The following is a 14,184-nucleotide window of genomic DNA, read 5'->3' as shown; positions in this document are numbered from 1 at the left end:
TTGATGATCAGTGCATCATTCACGCATAATACATCCGAAATGACGATTGTTGTGTCATAGAAAATGTTCCAGAAAACCGTTGGGTCTGTCACTATGCAAGTCGTTTCTCGATCCACTCGCTGTGCAAATTTACCCCACTGAAAAAATTGGTTTATCTAGAGTGAGATCATTAAAAACCATACCAGCGAGTTCAACATCAACTTGGCAACAGCTCTCTTCCCTGGATTTTTTGAAAACCGTGAGTAGTCCGTGAGATGAATTTGTTCCTTGTCAAAGTATGCTTTGCAGTACGCGTCTTTTTGAGCATCTGTGATGACATTTGCTGGCCATCCTGTGCTATACTGAAAATGGCTGAATAAATTAGGCACCCAGCACTGTCTCACTCACAATTTTTTCCTCCATCATTTGGTTGATGTACGAGGTGAATAGTCCTCCACGACCACTTTCATCGTTTTGCACCCAGTTTTCATACTTGACACCCTGAAAAAATAAAATTACATGAATCCACCAAATACCTGTCTTCACATGGAACACTTCTGTAATTTCGTAGCCTACGCTCAGTGCTTTCTGGAGTTCCACAGTAGTAAACGTTCCACTGAACGAACGATCATTGTCCGAGTGTTCACAATCATGTTGATTTGAGTCTCTGCAGCATTCTGAAAAACTGATGAGGTTTCTATGTTGACTTTTTCCGTGACAAACTTTTACAAAGGCCAAACAGGAGCTTTCCGTTGTCCTTGATTGGTAACACCGGTAGCTTCAGATGTCGTGGTGGTAAGACTTTACAGCTCAAAAACCCGCGAAATGTCAAATCGGTTGGTTTCCTCATTGGTACTTCCATGTAACTTTTAGGTACATTTTCAGGTGCACCAATAGGAAATGGATCGTGTTTCATCACCGTAGGATAGAGACTGAAAATACTATAGTTTTTGATGAAAGTAAAGCCGCAAATCACCTGACAACGTCTGCATATCGTAGTGTTTTACCCTCATTGTTGGCGTATAGTCGAAAAACTTCGGTTCTGCCACCTGTCAGTGCCCTGTCGCAGTGTAGAAGTCCCTAAATTCATTTATGTGCAGATGGTGTGTGCATTGAAATCTTACCACAGCTTCATAGTCTCGAAAAAATGTGGCCATCTCAGGATTTCTCAAAAGCTGCTTCTTCACTTCACATTCCCATACAACTTCGACTGGGTGAAATTCACGAAGTGCATTCAAACGTTCCGCATCTTTCAGGCGAATTTCTTTGGCACTTTCACAACCGATCATGGATTCTTCTGAATAAGTGCACTCGTGTGCATGCCAGTAGCAGCCCTGCAATTGTGATTATTTAGGAATCTCGTAGCTGTGTTCACTTACGAAAAACTCAACGATGAGTCCTTGAGGATATTTTGGGCATGGATGTACAAAACCATCCACTCGGTACCTCCCAATCTGAAAATTTTGCATTATCGGCTGTGAGCCTGTGTGCTCCACTCACCTTTTCTTCACCATACGTGGTTGACATGTTCAGCTGCACACCCTCTTTCGAAGCGAACCATGCCAAATATTTTTGACTGACTTCTGATGCATTCATTGATACTGACGGTTTCACATCCAAGACAATCGGCTTTTCTGAATCCAAATGATTTCGACGAAACACAAGAGCAGCTGCTGACGCCGCAGTCGTAGACTCCTGAAAGTAGTTGTGTGGTACAATTTTTACAGAACCTTACCTCCAGAAGGCAAACGTTTGTGATTTTTTCAAATTCCGTTTCGAAGAGTCCCATTGAAGTTGCCAGAATGTATACGTCGTTGTAGCAATACTTGAAAATCTCTTCGATAAAGTTGAAAATTTTGCCTTCAGTCCTTTGTGCACTCAAAAATGTTGAAAGTTGCTCTTTGACCACTGACGATTTGTTGTCCATCGCGTAGTGACAATCATCAGGAAGCGGTCCCACGTAAGTGTAGTTTTCGGGTTTGATGAACAACACCGGAAAGTCCCTGTAAACTTTAAGAATAGCTTCACTCTGGTCTCACACTGTCTTACCCCTTTACGGAATCCACGTTAAACGTCTTTCCAAGTGAACTCAAACTCATTGATAGGTATCTGATTGAATCGAGAAGTTTTACTCCATTGTGCTCCATGAAAATCAGTTTGGTTCCATCCATGACAAGTTTGGGTGAAGCTTTGTTGCTGGCAATCAAATTCTCAAGAATGAATTGACCATCGTACCTAAAATATACCGCATCTTTGTATTATATGCAACATCAAGATTTACCCTGATGCATTGTGTGCCACGACAACAGCTCCTCGGTGGTGATCAGCAAACAGCCACTTTGTCATCTCACTTCCAACATCCACATTTCGATTCTCGATGGTTATACATTCTATGACCTTTAATCGACCATCAGGTGCACATTTCGAGCACACCATGTTTCTTGCTTGTTCAATGTCATTTGGTATGAAGATTGCGCAGCCTGGGCAACAACGAAGAGCCACGAACAAGACGGGGTGTTGCTGTCCAGTTGATTCGTCTGCTCTGCTCTGTAATTTTTACGGTGTGAACTTAATTTTGGTGATATACAAACCTCAATGTCAAAATATACACGACGCCGTGTCAGCTTTTTCTCATTTTTCTTTGAAATGGACATGATGCAGTTGTGTGGCATCATTCTTTCGCAGTTGCAGCGGTAGCACCACTTCTGTCCGCACTTGTGTGGATTGCCTTTGTTCGTGTAGTAGATGTCCTCGCATTTCCTACACACTGCTGTATACTCACATCGGCTTTTGCCATTTTTTGAACCTGAAAGAAGTGATTTTGAGCGGGAGCGTTCCTATAACCAAGCGCCTACCTTTTTTGATGTGATTTTCATAGCAGATTTGCGATTTGAATAACACGGTGCATGTCTTGCATCGAGTTGGTTGATCACTCTCTGTAACGGGGCAATGACGTTGACCACATAAACGGTGAACCAGTGGACATTTATAGTGCTGTACGGTACTTTTATAGCGTCTATTGCAGAGAGCGCAATAGTAATCGGTCCTCAGTAGTGCACAAATACTTCTGACACCTCTATAGTGTCCATCGTCCAAGTACAAGACCAGCTGTTTTTTCTCGCCCACGTATGGTCCTGAGTAGTAGGGTATAGTTGAGTTCTTCACAAATACAATCAGTTGATGTGTTCCGGCAAAAACTGTGTTTTGAAATCGCTCAACATCCATCCTGCAGAAGTTTGACGATTTTGACACACCTGCTTTCTACAAGTTTTCTGAAATTGAGTTGCTGAGTTTGCCCTGAATCTTACCTCTTTCATAGCTTTCACCGCTTCGTAAACTTCTTGGCAGATGTGTGGTCGCTTGAAAGTCTTTCTCAGTGCATTTCGATACTTGTTCTTGCTTTCCTGTGTTCTACAGAGTTTCCAATTGTGGTACATCAGGGTCTGGTACAATGCATGAACCAGACAATCTTCGATCACTGAAAACATGTCGATGATGATGATATTAACCTGAACAGCAATGTTCATAAAACTTTACCTTCGTTCGGCATGATGTTGGATCTGAGCTTTTTGACTTTTGGTAGTTCCTTCTTCATCTCAAGCTCCGTTTCGCTCGTTTTTCGTCGTTTTTCAAATACAGTGAGTTCCAGGATTTTGCCAGTGTCAAAGCGCCGTTTACCGCTACCAACTGGTGGATTGATGTATGTAAATCTGGCATTGATTTTTGGAGTTTCAAGTTCCAAGACAGATTTGTTTGACTGTGACTGAAGAGCAAGAGTTTGAACAATGTGTTCAGCCTTGATCCGGTCAATTGGTTGATAGCACAAACCAACGCTTTCAGGAATCTCGCTTGATTCAAATACAATACCCACTTTTACACGGGGGTTTTTGAATGGGTCATAGCGATGAGCGAGCTCTATCAAAGTTTCAGCAAACATTTCAGGACCTCGTGGATGAGTAGTCATAGAATCAGGAAGTTCCAAGCCAAGAGTGCGTGAAATGATTCGACCTTCAAAATGACCCTTGGGGGTTTTTTCGTGAACGTCCAAAACACGGATCTTTGCTCCACCAATTTGTCCCTGGTAAAAGTTGACGTTAATGACGACTTCAAAAACTTCTACACCTACCTCTTCAAAGTTTTCAACCATCATGGTTGTAGATCTTCTTGAAAATCAAGACAACGACGGTATTGGTGTGGTTGATGATGTTGATGGAAATCAAGACAAGGTTGGGGTTGATGAGGGTGAGAATCAAGACAAGGGAGGGATTGACGATGATGATGAAAATGATAAAGGTAAGCGTCAAAAGAATCAATGACGTTCACTTCGGAATGAAGTGTGATATGGTTTATGGTGTTGCACTGGTTGCCTTATATACCTCTTCATTCTCGTCTGTTGTGTTCAATTACTCCCCAGGATTTGTCGGTTTGCACTATAATTTGTCCTTATAGCTCACATTTCTCCTTATTTCATTGAACCATCGGAGATTTGTTGAAAATGGGTGTGTTTGTGTCCCTATGTGATGACTCATTTCTATCTTTCCTCAGTGAAACATGGATGGTTTCCACAGAATATGTAGAATTCCTTGCTCTGTCGGCAAATCCCAATATATGCTGAACCTCGAAACAGTGAGTCATCATTGATGAGTCAACCTTGATGAGTAATCCTTGATGAGTCATCGCGAGAGGTAACTCTCAGGGTTTCAAACTTTCAATTCTGATGAGTCATCAAAACCAATCGTTCTGCGTTACGATTGTTCTGTTTGGTGTCATTTCACTGTCTCTAACCGTTTTCGTGTGCATAGTCTAATTTTATGTTCTTGGAGAGATTGCTTCAGTTTTTCATGTTTCCGGGGTTTTCCGCCCTTGCTAAGGTAACCCCAGAATTATTCACATTTCCAAATTTGTGAAGGTTCTCTTCGTGATCACACAGGATGCATTGCTCTGCACAATATTTCTATTCTTCGTTCAGTTCGTTAAGCGCTCATTCAGAAACAGAAAGGGAATCCGTGAACTCTACGATTCTTGAATTTATAATGCATTTTTTAGGACATCACTGTTTCCAACCGCGTTAGCTGTTCTTGCAATTCAGCAAACGTTATTTCGATAGGCAAAATGTCTGCCTAATGCATGAGTATGATCAAGCACTGGTGATCCATTTTTGAGAACTGTCGTACACTCTCCTTCGGGACTTAGTTCCTTGGACTACATTGAAAAACTGTGGGACCACTTCTGGCTTTCATTACTTCTCAACTCCTCTTGCTCCACGGCCTCATCGATCATCTCTCTGTCAAGTGTGGTGATCTCGTGGTTATCGTAGCTACTCATTCCGAAAACCGGCATTCAAAAGCCTGCCGTTAGTGATGAAATAAGCTCAGGATATTCATATCAACCTAGTTCCCAAGATCCAGTTGGAGTGGTGAGGATTACAAACACTTGACAGTTGAAAAATCCCCAAATCGTTCAGTTTCTTCAAACGGTCTGGATCAGTACTATTATACATCCTCATCAACTCAAAAGCCTGAAAAGAAGCCTGAAGCCTACGTTTTCAACTTTGCTAAGAGTTCCATGCCTACCATCCACATTCAACCAAAACCTTAGTTTGCTTGCTCATTGTCCTTCAGTCGTCCACTTCGTGCAAAAATTTCTCCTGCTGGTGATGATTCATGCCTCACCTGAACCTCGGTTGATTGAATTTTTCAAGTTGACCTGTCCCTATTTGTGGATGACTCATGTACTCGTTACTTTCTCATTTGCACCCTCACTTTTCCGACTTTCATTCGCATCCCCTGTTATGCTTCCTCTCCTCAATAAATTATTCGCCCCAATTTTCTTATTATTTTTAGAGAATGTCTGGTGTTCACCTCGATTATGGTACTCCTACTAAGCCCAAGATGAACGGTCAACGTGAGAAAGGTCCATGTTCTGAAGATGGCGAAGAGGCTAACCATGTACCGATGAAGAAGAAGAAGAAGATTCCGAAAAAGAAGCTCGTTGTCCCTGAATGTGAAAACCCTGGTGCTAAGCTTGTGAGTTGACCTTAATTTGTAGAAAACTCAAAATGATTATCTTTATAGTGGTTGTATGAGAAGGCTGCTGAGTCCATTATTCCTACCGAGGACAAGGCCAATGTTATGCCAGAACGTCTTTTCAAAGGTTTGGATCCACTTATTGTTCACATGTGTACTCCATGCAAGAAGTTCAACTCAACCCGCGAAACTGTCAAGATTGAAGATGGGATGATCCAGATTCGTGAGTTTACTTGTATCAAAATTTCAAAAGTTTCAATTTCCAAATTTCAGCTCTCGCTCTATGCACCGTGTGTCGTTCTCATCTCATTGCCCAGAAAAACATGAAGTTCTTCCAGCACGATTGCCCATCACTCAAGAAGGAATTAAATCTGTGAATCTGATAATTTTTGTTCCTGTCCTATATCAATGCTTCTTGTGTACTTTGCTTCAATCATCTTTGAAACAAAGGTGTTGGTTTGTGTTTTCCAAAAATATGAGAAATGAAAAAGTGGGACTGTTTGTCTTGTGTTGCATTGTTGATGTAGCATCCTCATAACTACTTCTTAAATTTCTGGAACTGTAGAATTGCGGAGTCAATTTTGCATACACCTGTGTAAATTGTTTCGTTGGCCACAATTTGTGAGTTGATTACAATGATCGTCGTCCAATTTTTGTATATGTATACAGGGTGATAGTCACTAACCTGAATCAATTGGAGTCGAACGAAAGTTGAGAAAAAGTCTCGCAACAATTACGTAATGAATATGGAATGAAATTCCCATGACTTCGCATGAGCATAAGATACATGACTTCGCAAGAGCATAATCGTAAGAACATAGTCGTGCGCCGTTGCAGAATTTTCAGAGACGCAAAAATATTCCCACACCCCATAACTTGAAACCTTGCGATATGTTAAGTGATCTGCTTGAAACAACAAACTGGCGGTATGTACTCACAAAGTTTACATCGGTGATAACGATAATCAGAGAATCATGTATTTTTAAGACACATCTACGTAGACTTTGGTTTCTACAACAAATTTTCGTTTATCCATAATTGGTAACCCATTGAAAAGCAGTGAACAACCTCTACACATCATTCCTTGCCACAGTTGAGGACCCCCTACACTACATCTCCATGCTCCTCTCCTCCTACACTGGCAGCCGCGACTCCCCTCCGTTGCGTGTGTGTTACAAGTACCCCCCCATACCTCTCTGTTATCATTTCAGCATACTTGAGCACTCCTCACGCCCGCCATGGATTCGCCACCACCCCCCGATCCCGTTGCCCGTCAACCTGAACAATACTGGGCAATTGGACCTTTGGTTCAGGTCAACGTCAAGACCTGTCTCCTTGACGATGATCTCACCGCATGGGTCACTTTGGACCTCGAACCATTCGAGCCGCACGAGATCGTAGCAGCCTTGGAAGAAGAAGAGGAAGAATCTCCGGGTTACATACTCATGGACGGACGCCTCCATGCTGCCACCGCGCCACCTTGGAGAGCCCTCAGTGGCCCCAGAATCACTACGCCCTCGCAACCCGAGCCACAATTCTGTGAAGCGTCAACCGAAGCCTGGAAAAGACGCGTCTCGTTCGACTATCTCAGTTGCGGTTGCCATCCGGAATATGACGCGGACTACTGGTACCACGACATACCACTAGTATGCATAACCCGTCAGTTGGGACAGGCTATCGCAGAAAGAATCTGGAACAACCTCCCCATAGAAGGGATGAGATTTTCCGCTCGAATTTAATTCTCAGAAACAGACGAAGCGTAGGTTGTACACCCCTACCTTCCACGCGTTTTTTTTTTTCTTAACCAATTATCCGCCCATCCGTTTTATCTGATTACTAACCAAGTCGCCCTCGAAACCGCCCGTTTTCTTTTTCCTCTCTCTTTCGCTCGTTAAGAACCAATACCCAAACAATCAAAAGTTATAATTTCAGCATTCTCGAACATGAAGAGAGCCTTCACGGAGTCTCAACCATCGATTCCGCCCAGACCTGGCCGACAGGACCCACCACCCTTTAAAATCGTGCACCTGGTCAAATTCAACGTCACGATTCGTCTCCACGAGGATACACGCACCGTATGGATCGCGAGAGATGATTCGCCATTCAGCACCTACGATGTCAAAGAAGACCTTCCGGGTTACGTACTCGAGGATGGACGCCTCGCCAGTGGAGGCGAGCCTTGGCGACAGAACCGCAGAAACAACTCATTGCCATTGCGGTCTCCCCCACAATTCCGCATAGTATCGACGGAGGTATGGACCAGACATCGCCCAGTCGTCGAACTCACATGCGGTTGCGACCCTCATTACGAGAGAAAATTCTTTCGCCACGACGACCCAATAACGTGCATGGCCAGACAGATAGGCCAAGCCGTTGCTGAAGGAGTCCGGAACCACGTTCCATTGCAAGGAATGAGAATCCCATTTCGAAACCATAATTAAAAATTTTTTTTTTAAATGCACGAAGCGTAGGTTGCGCACCCCTACCTTTTCTTTCCGAATTTCAATATCCTCCTCACCCAAGCTCGTTCTCCTTTTCCTTTTTCGAAAATACCATCGCACCGTCTCCGAAAACACCCTTTCTCCTCTCTTTTACGTTACTTTTTCTCTCCTTCTCTATCTCTCTTCCTCCCGCCACCTCTTCTCCTTTTCTTTTTCCTACCCCTCGTTTAAGAGCTAATATCCAAAACCATCAATGTCACAATTTCAGAAACCAACGAACCAACTCAACGACCAAGCAATGACCGACAACCCGGCGGATCCCCCGCTCAACGATCAACCACCGCCGACCGACCCCGCAGCAGCAGCCGAGGATCTTCTCCTCAGCAACAACGACATCGAGATGATCGATGTCTCGCCCGAACAGGAAGCAGAAATCCTAGGAGTCGACGTCACCGAAACCAGCACCGAGGAGGCACAGGAATCCACGGAAAAGCCATCTTCGGTGAGCACGGTACACGAGGAAGAAAACGGTTTTCAAAAGGATCGCAGCTCCGAAACGAATCCCGCAACCCCAGTCGCAAACGAAACCAACTCTTCTCTTGAGGAAGAAAACGGTTTTCAAAAGGATCGCAGCTCCGAAAAGAACTCCGTCGTAACACATCCAATCCAAACCTATGTTACCTCAGATTCTGCTGATCCAAGCGATCATCCGTTTGCACCTCACTACACCTTCGTTAAAAACACCCCGCCGAGCATGAACGAGCACGTCCGCTGGATCGCCACGCAAATTGACTTAGCTCACGTCACCTTCTTCCGCGCCAAAACCGAAGCCGCCTCTCACATTTTCACAGAAGGCGGAGGAGGCCGCAGTGGAGCCCCGAAAACCGCGCTCGCCGGAATCACTTCCAAACCATCGGACTGGGGAGTGATCTACATAATTGTAGAGAGCGACGGAAGAGGATGGTACGCAAAGCCCCATCTCCTCGAAGTCGTGGCAAACGACAGACCTGACCTTCACATGGTCTACTTTGACGTATTCGCAGATGACCTTTCGAACCCGGGTGTAGTCCCACACACCAGCAACTACTACCCGGGGGACGCGTTATACGTGACTGAGCTAGTCACCCGACCAAAGGCAACAGTCGGAGAAAAGCTAGTCTCTTTCGACGGAATTCACAGTACGAAAAATCACCACTTCTGGAAGATTAAGACGTGCTATCTGCTACACAGGACCATCCAGGAGGACGTCGTAGCCGTCAAGGTAAACTCAAGCAAATCTCGTTCGGGAAAAGTCCTCTGCGTCGCCGCCGGTTTTAATACTCTGGTAACCGCAAAAGCGGACATGTTCAAGGCGCTTGACAAAACAGCGTCAGCAGGGACTATTGTTTCAGCCAAAATTTTCTGCCCGAAGCTTAAGACTGGAGAGTTCGTGTGGAATCTATCCGACGAGTCACGCCCATACGCAGCCGATCAAACGCGCGACCACGCTTCTTCCATCCCGACTCTCCCTAGTGTCATCACTCTCGCCGCAGCTTCCACGGAAACACAGGAAACAATGTGTCACACCGTCCAGCCGTTCAAAAAGTTTCCGAGTGACATCAGAAAATGCTACAAAGCACTCTTCGACTCCGCCTACCTTGGTCTCTCCGGGACCCTAGCGCTCGCGAACAAAAACAAAGACTTCCAGGTCCACACCGTTCTCATCGACAGAGTCTTGACGGTCCGCAACAAACCAACGATTTCGTTTGTACTAACGAATCTTAGTGGTCCAGCCCAGATCTCCCAATGGGCGCGCTCATCGGTCTTCCTCATGAAAGCCGACGGAAGAAATCTGCAGATGGAAGTCGACGACGCCTCATTTGTGGACAACGACCTCGTGATAAGGGCAAAGCTGATCACTTCAGAATCGGAAGCCGTGGGCACCGCTTATAAGATGAACCGAGTTCGCACCATCGTCTGGCAAGAGATGGAGAACAACGAGTACCATCTCAAGCTTTTCCCGTCCGCCGCAGTCTACCAGACAATGGATCCAAAAGCTCCAGTCAAGCTGTTGTTGGAAGCATGCCTCGGAGGCCGACCAATTCCCTGGGAATCGATTCCAGATCACCGTTTCAACATCGAAATGGGTAGCGTCGTATTGACTTCGGAGCAGTCAAGATACGTCTGCGCGTTGGCTAAAACCAACATCCCAGTTATCGTTGCCAATTCATCATTCGGAGTAGGCAAAACCACCATGATCGCGGCCGCTCTTCACATCACCATCCGTGAGTCCACAGGAAACAAGATGCACCTCGCCATGGCAACCACCAACGCCGCAACCGCCGCCATCGTACTTTCCTACTCAAAGATCTCCAATGCCGCCACCATCATCCGCATGATCTCCGCCGCAAACTACGACCACATCGATCCGCAACACAGAACGTCCTTTGACTTCCCAGTCGTTTGGCCGCGTGAGTTTGACAAACTTCTACAGCGCACGGACAGCGATGACCAGGCACCCATCACCGAGATAGTCCTCGACGCATACGCCCACCTTCGCAGAGTGCAGACCATCAGCCTCAAGCTCGTTCGTCGAAAGGATCTCCAAAATGCCCTCAAAGCCGTCCAGAAACCAATCCGCACCATCTTCGAGATTCTCGTGCAGCTCATCAATCCACGAGGAATCATTGGAACAATCTCCTCGGTGACTGACGCACTTCGGGAGAACGGAGCCATGTCACAATACGGATCACGCGTTGCAACCGTACAAATGGACGAAGCATCACAGATCGCCATCCACTCAGTCATTGCCCTTGGTCCTCTCTGCCCAAAAGCTCGATACGCCTTAATCGGAGATATCAAACAACTCAAGCCGTATGCCGACATCGATCTGAACGAGGTTCTCAAAGTTCCCGCGGTCGGAAACCAACATCATGGAACATCGAAGACCTCATGCCAGCTGAACATCACAGAAGTCCGTAGATGCCCGTTCGAAGTCACAGCCACGAGTTCGGCCCTGTTCTACCAGAACCGGCTCACGTCGATCAGGAGACCAAGAGAGAGAAGCCGTTTCCTTGATCTTCTCGCCTTCAACAATGGCTATCCGCTCCAGATCATCGACACCACCAGGTTCGCCGCCCAACAAACTTCCGGAACCTCACTCTTCAACCCAACGGAAGCAAGCATCGCTCTGGCAATCACGTCACGAGTGCTGGCAAGAGAAGAAAAAGCATCGATCGGCATCCTCACCTACTACAAAGCCCAGGCCGGATACGTAGCAAGAGAACTCGACGACACCCCAGCTTTTGTCGGAACCATCGACGCGTCACAAGGGCAAGAGTTCGACCTCGTGATCATCCTCACCTCCCGCTCCAAGTCCTTCCACTCGTCCGACAGAGCCGGTGAAAGGAACAAGACTCCAGATGGAACCGCCGCCGCCGATCCTGACTTCATCGAGAGCCCGGAAAGACTCAACGTCGCCATGACCCGCACCAAATCGCTATGCCTCGTGTTGGTCGATGTCGCCGCCGCCGGACGATCGAAGTTGTGGTCCAACCTTTTCTGCAAGATCCCGCCCGGAGCCTTCCACAAAGATCCGAGCCACCTCATGCGGCATCTGCAGACGCTCCACTAGACGTCACGAGAAATTTCCAAGGTAATCCACCTAGGCGGGGGGCAAGAAATTTCAAAAATTATGGAAACAGTAGCTTGTTTCCGAGGACTGGATATGACAAGGTCGTCCCTATTAGTATCCAGTCTCTCTCTCATTTTTCGAGCAACCCCTAACACCAGCCTAAACCTCAACAAATCAAAAAAAAATCAGCCCATAAAACCAATACTAAGTACCAATATTCCAAAATTCCGTCAGAATCCAAAAAGAATTTTTTTTAAAAAGCCAATACCAACAATCCAATAATTTTGAAGACTTTTCCAATAACCACCAACAACCGATAAGACACCTGTTTTCCTTTAGAGGACCAGGGTCGGTCCTCGCTAAGGAGGGAGGTGTAAGGGATATCGTAATCCCTTAGGTATTCCAAGATCCCACCGGACTTTGTACCCGGTGACGCATCATCGTCATCCCATCCGGATACTTCCGGGTCTCTGTCCAGGACAGGCGAGCCCGCTCCCACGTCCCATTCCCATTATTAAGCCTAACACGATTCTTCCAGATCTCCCGTCAACGTCTCACCAACTCAAACACTCTCTCGCCATCAACCCACACTGTCAAAGGCGCCGCTCCATATCCCATCCACATCACATTCTGGAACCGTCTCCAATCTCCAACACTATCTCACCCAGCCGCCCACAAGATCCAAACCGTCTCAAACGTCATGCACCATAACCAAACCTCAGATGCTCTATTGCCCCACTGTCACATGCACATTCCTGAAGCGCCCGTTGCCCTGCCTGTCTGAAAGCCGCTGACTCCGCCCATCGAAGATCCAGTATAAATACCGTTCTTGTTATCATTCATGACTTCTTCTTCCCATCCTTATTCTTACCCTATAATAAACCTATCTAAACCACGAAAACCTCTACTCTATACACTCCATGAACAGTCAATACTGTGAGACTATCAGGGAGGCCGTGTCACACTATTTGACCATTTTCAACTAAAAACTCCATGTGTCGCATTCTTTATGGCCAGTACTGTATATCAATGGAAAGCCGAGAAAACGCTAATTCCAAATATATAAATAGTTTTTGCGCTCGAAGCCTAGTAATCGAGGGAAACAAGATCAAAGTTGGAAAAGAAGACAAATTATTACTTTTTTGGCACTTAAAAAACACTTTTTTCGCGTATCTGACAGGTAATAATTTGTCATTTTTCAGAACTTTGATCTTGTTTTTCGCGAATACCAGACCTCGAGGGGAAAATCTGAATATATATTGGGAATCAGCGTTTTCTCAGCTTTCCAATGATATAGGTCACGTCCCATAACTCCAGACCGAGTCGAGGGCCTTCTCTAGAATCATCGGTTGATTGATTGATGTGCGTCGTTGCCTGGTGTAGTTGGCCGTGGCCGGAAACATCAATTTTAAAATCAGAAAACACAAAGAATAATATAAAGCCAAGAGGGGGATGAGAGTGGCAGGTGCAAATGAAAGACAAACTAGAACCACATTCCGTTCTACTGACTGTTGCGCACAAGTGGGTCTAATTGCTGAGTACATTAGAACTGGTACAAATCAAAACAGGAAAATTCCTATCTTGACATTTCGAAATTAGAAATAACTTTAGTTTTTATTGATTTCTGGTTTCAACTAGAGTGTCGCCTCGCGAGACGAAACTCGCAAAATTCCCGATTTCCCGGTTTCGGCTCGACTCGGTTCGTCCCGGTTCGTCTCGCACTCTGTCTCGGTTCGGTTCGGTTTGTCTCGGTTCGGTTCGTCTCGATTCGCGTTTCTAGTTTTCCCGTGCTCCTTTTCGGTTCGTCTCGAGACCGAATTCCCGCGGGACTCGCATGAACTCTCGCTACTCGCGGGACAGGGTGTCTTGCGAGGCGACACTCTAGTTTCAACACGTCCCCGGAGCCAAAATTTCAGTTTCGACTTAGTGAAACACGAAACGTATGTGGTCTACCACGTCTACTACACTTTGAGATGACCATAGTTGTCAAGGCCCGGGCCGGGCCGGTAGAAAATTTTCAAGGCCCGGCTTTAAAAAATGACTTTTTTTCCAATTTTTTTTTTCGAAAATTTTTCAATTTTTCATCGGAAATGTGACCATTTTTTACTATTTTTCAGAATTTCTT

The 14,184-nt window shown here is 45.7% G+C and overlaps 1 protein-coding gene across 1 annotated transcript; it reads right to left on the bottom strand.

The window, feature by feature from the left end:
- Positions 1-11,677: 11,677 nt before the first annotated feature.
- GCK72_003332 (uncharacterized protein) lies at positions 11,678-12,034 on the bottom strand (the record flags this gene model as incomplete). Its single annotated transcript, XM_053723977.1, has 1 exon — positions 11,678-12,034. One exon carries the CDS (start codon positions 12,032-12,034, stop codon positions 11,678-11,680), a length of 357 nt encoding a protein of 118 aa, XP_053592622.1.
- Between the last annotated feature and the right edge of the window lie 2,150 nt (positions 12,035-14,184).

This window comes from Caenorhabditis remanei, chromosome I (genome assembly GCF_010183535.1).
Source record: "Caenorhabditis remanei strain PX506 chromosome I, whole genome shotgun sequence".
NCBI lineage: Eukaryota > Metazoa > Nematoda > Chromadorea > Rhabditida > Rhabditidae > Caenorhabditis > Caenorhabditis remanei.
This window is presented reverse-complemented; position numbering and strand designations above follow the sequence as displayed.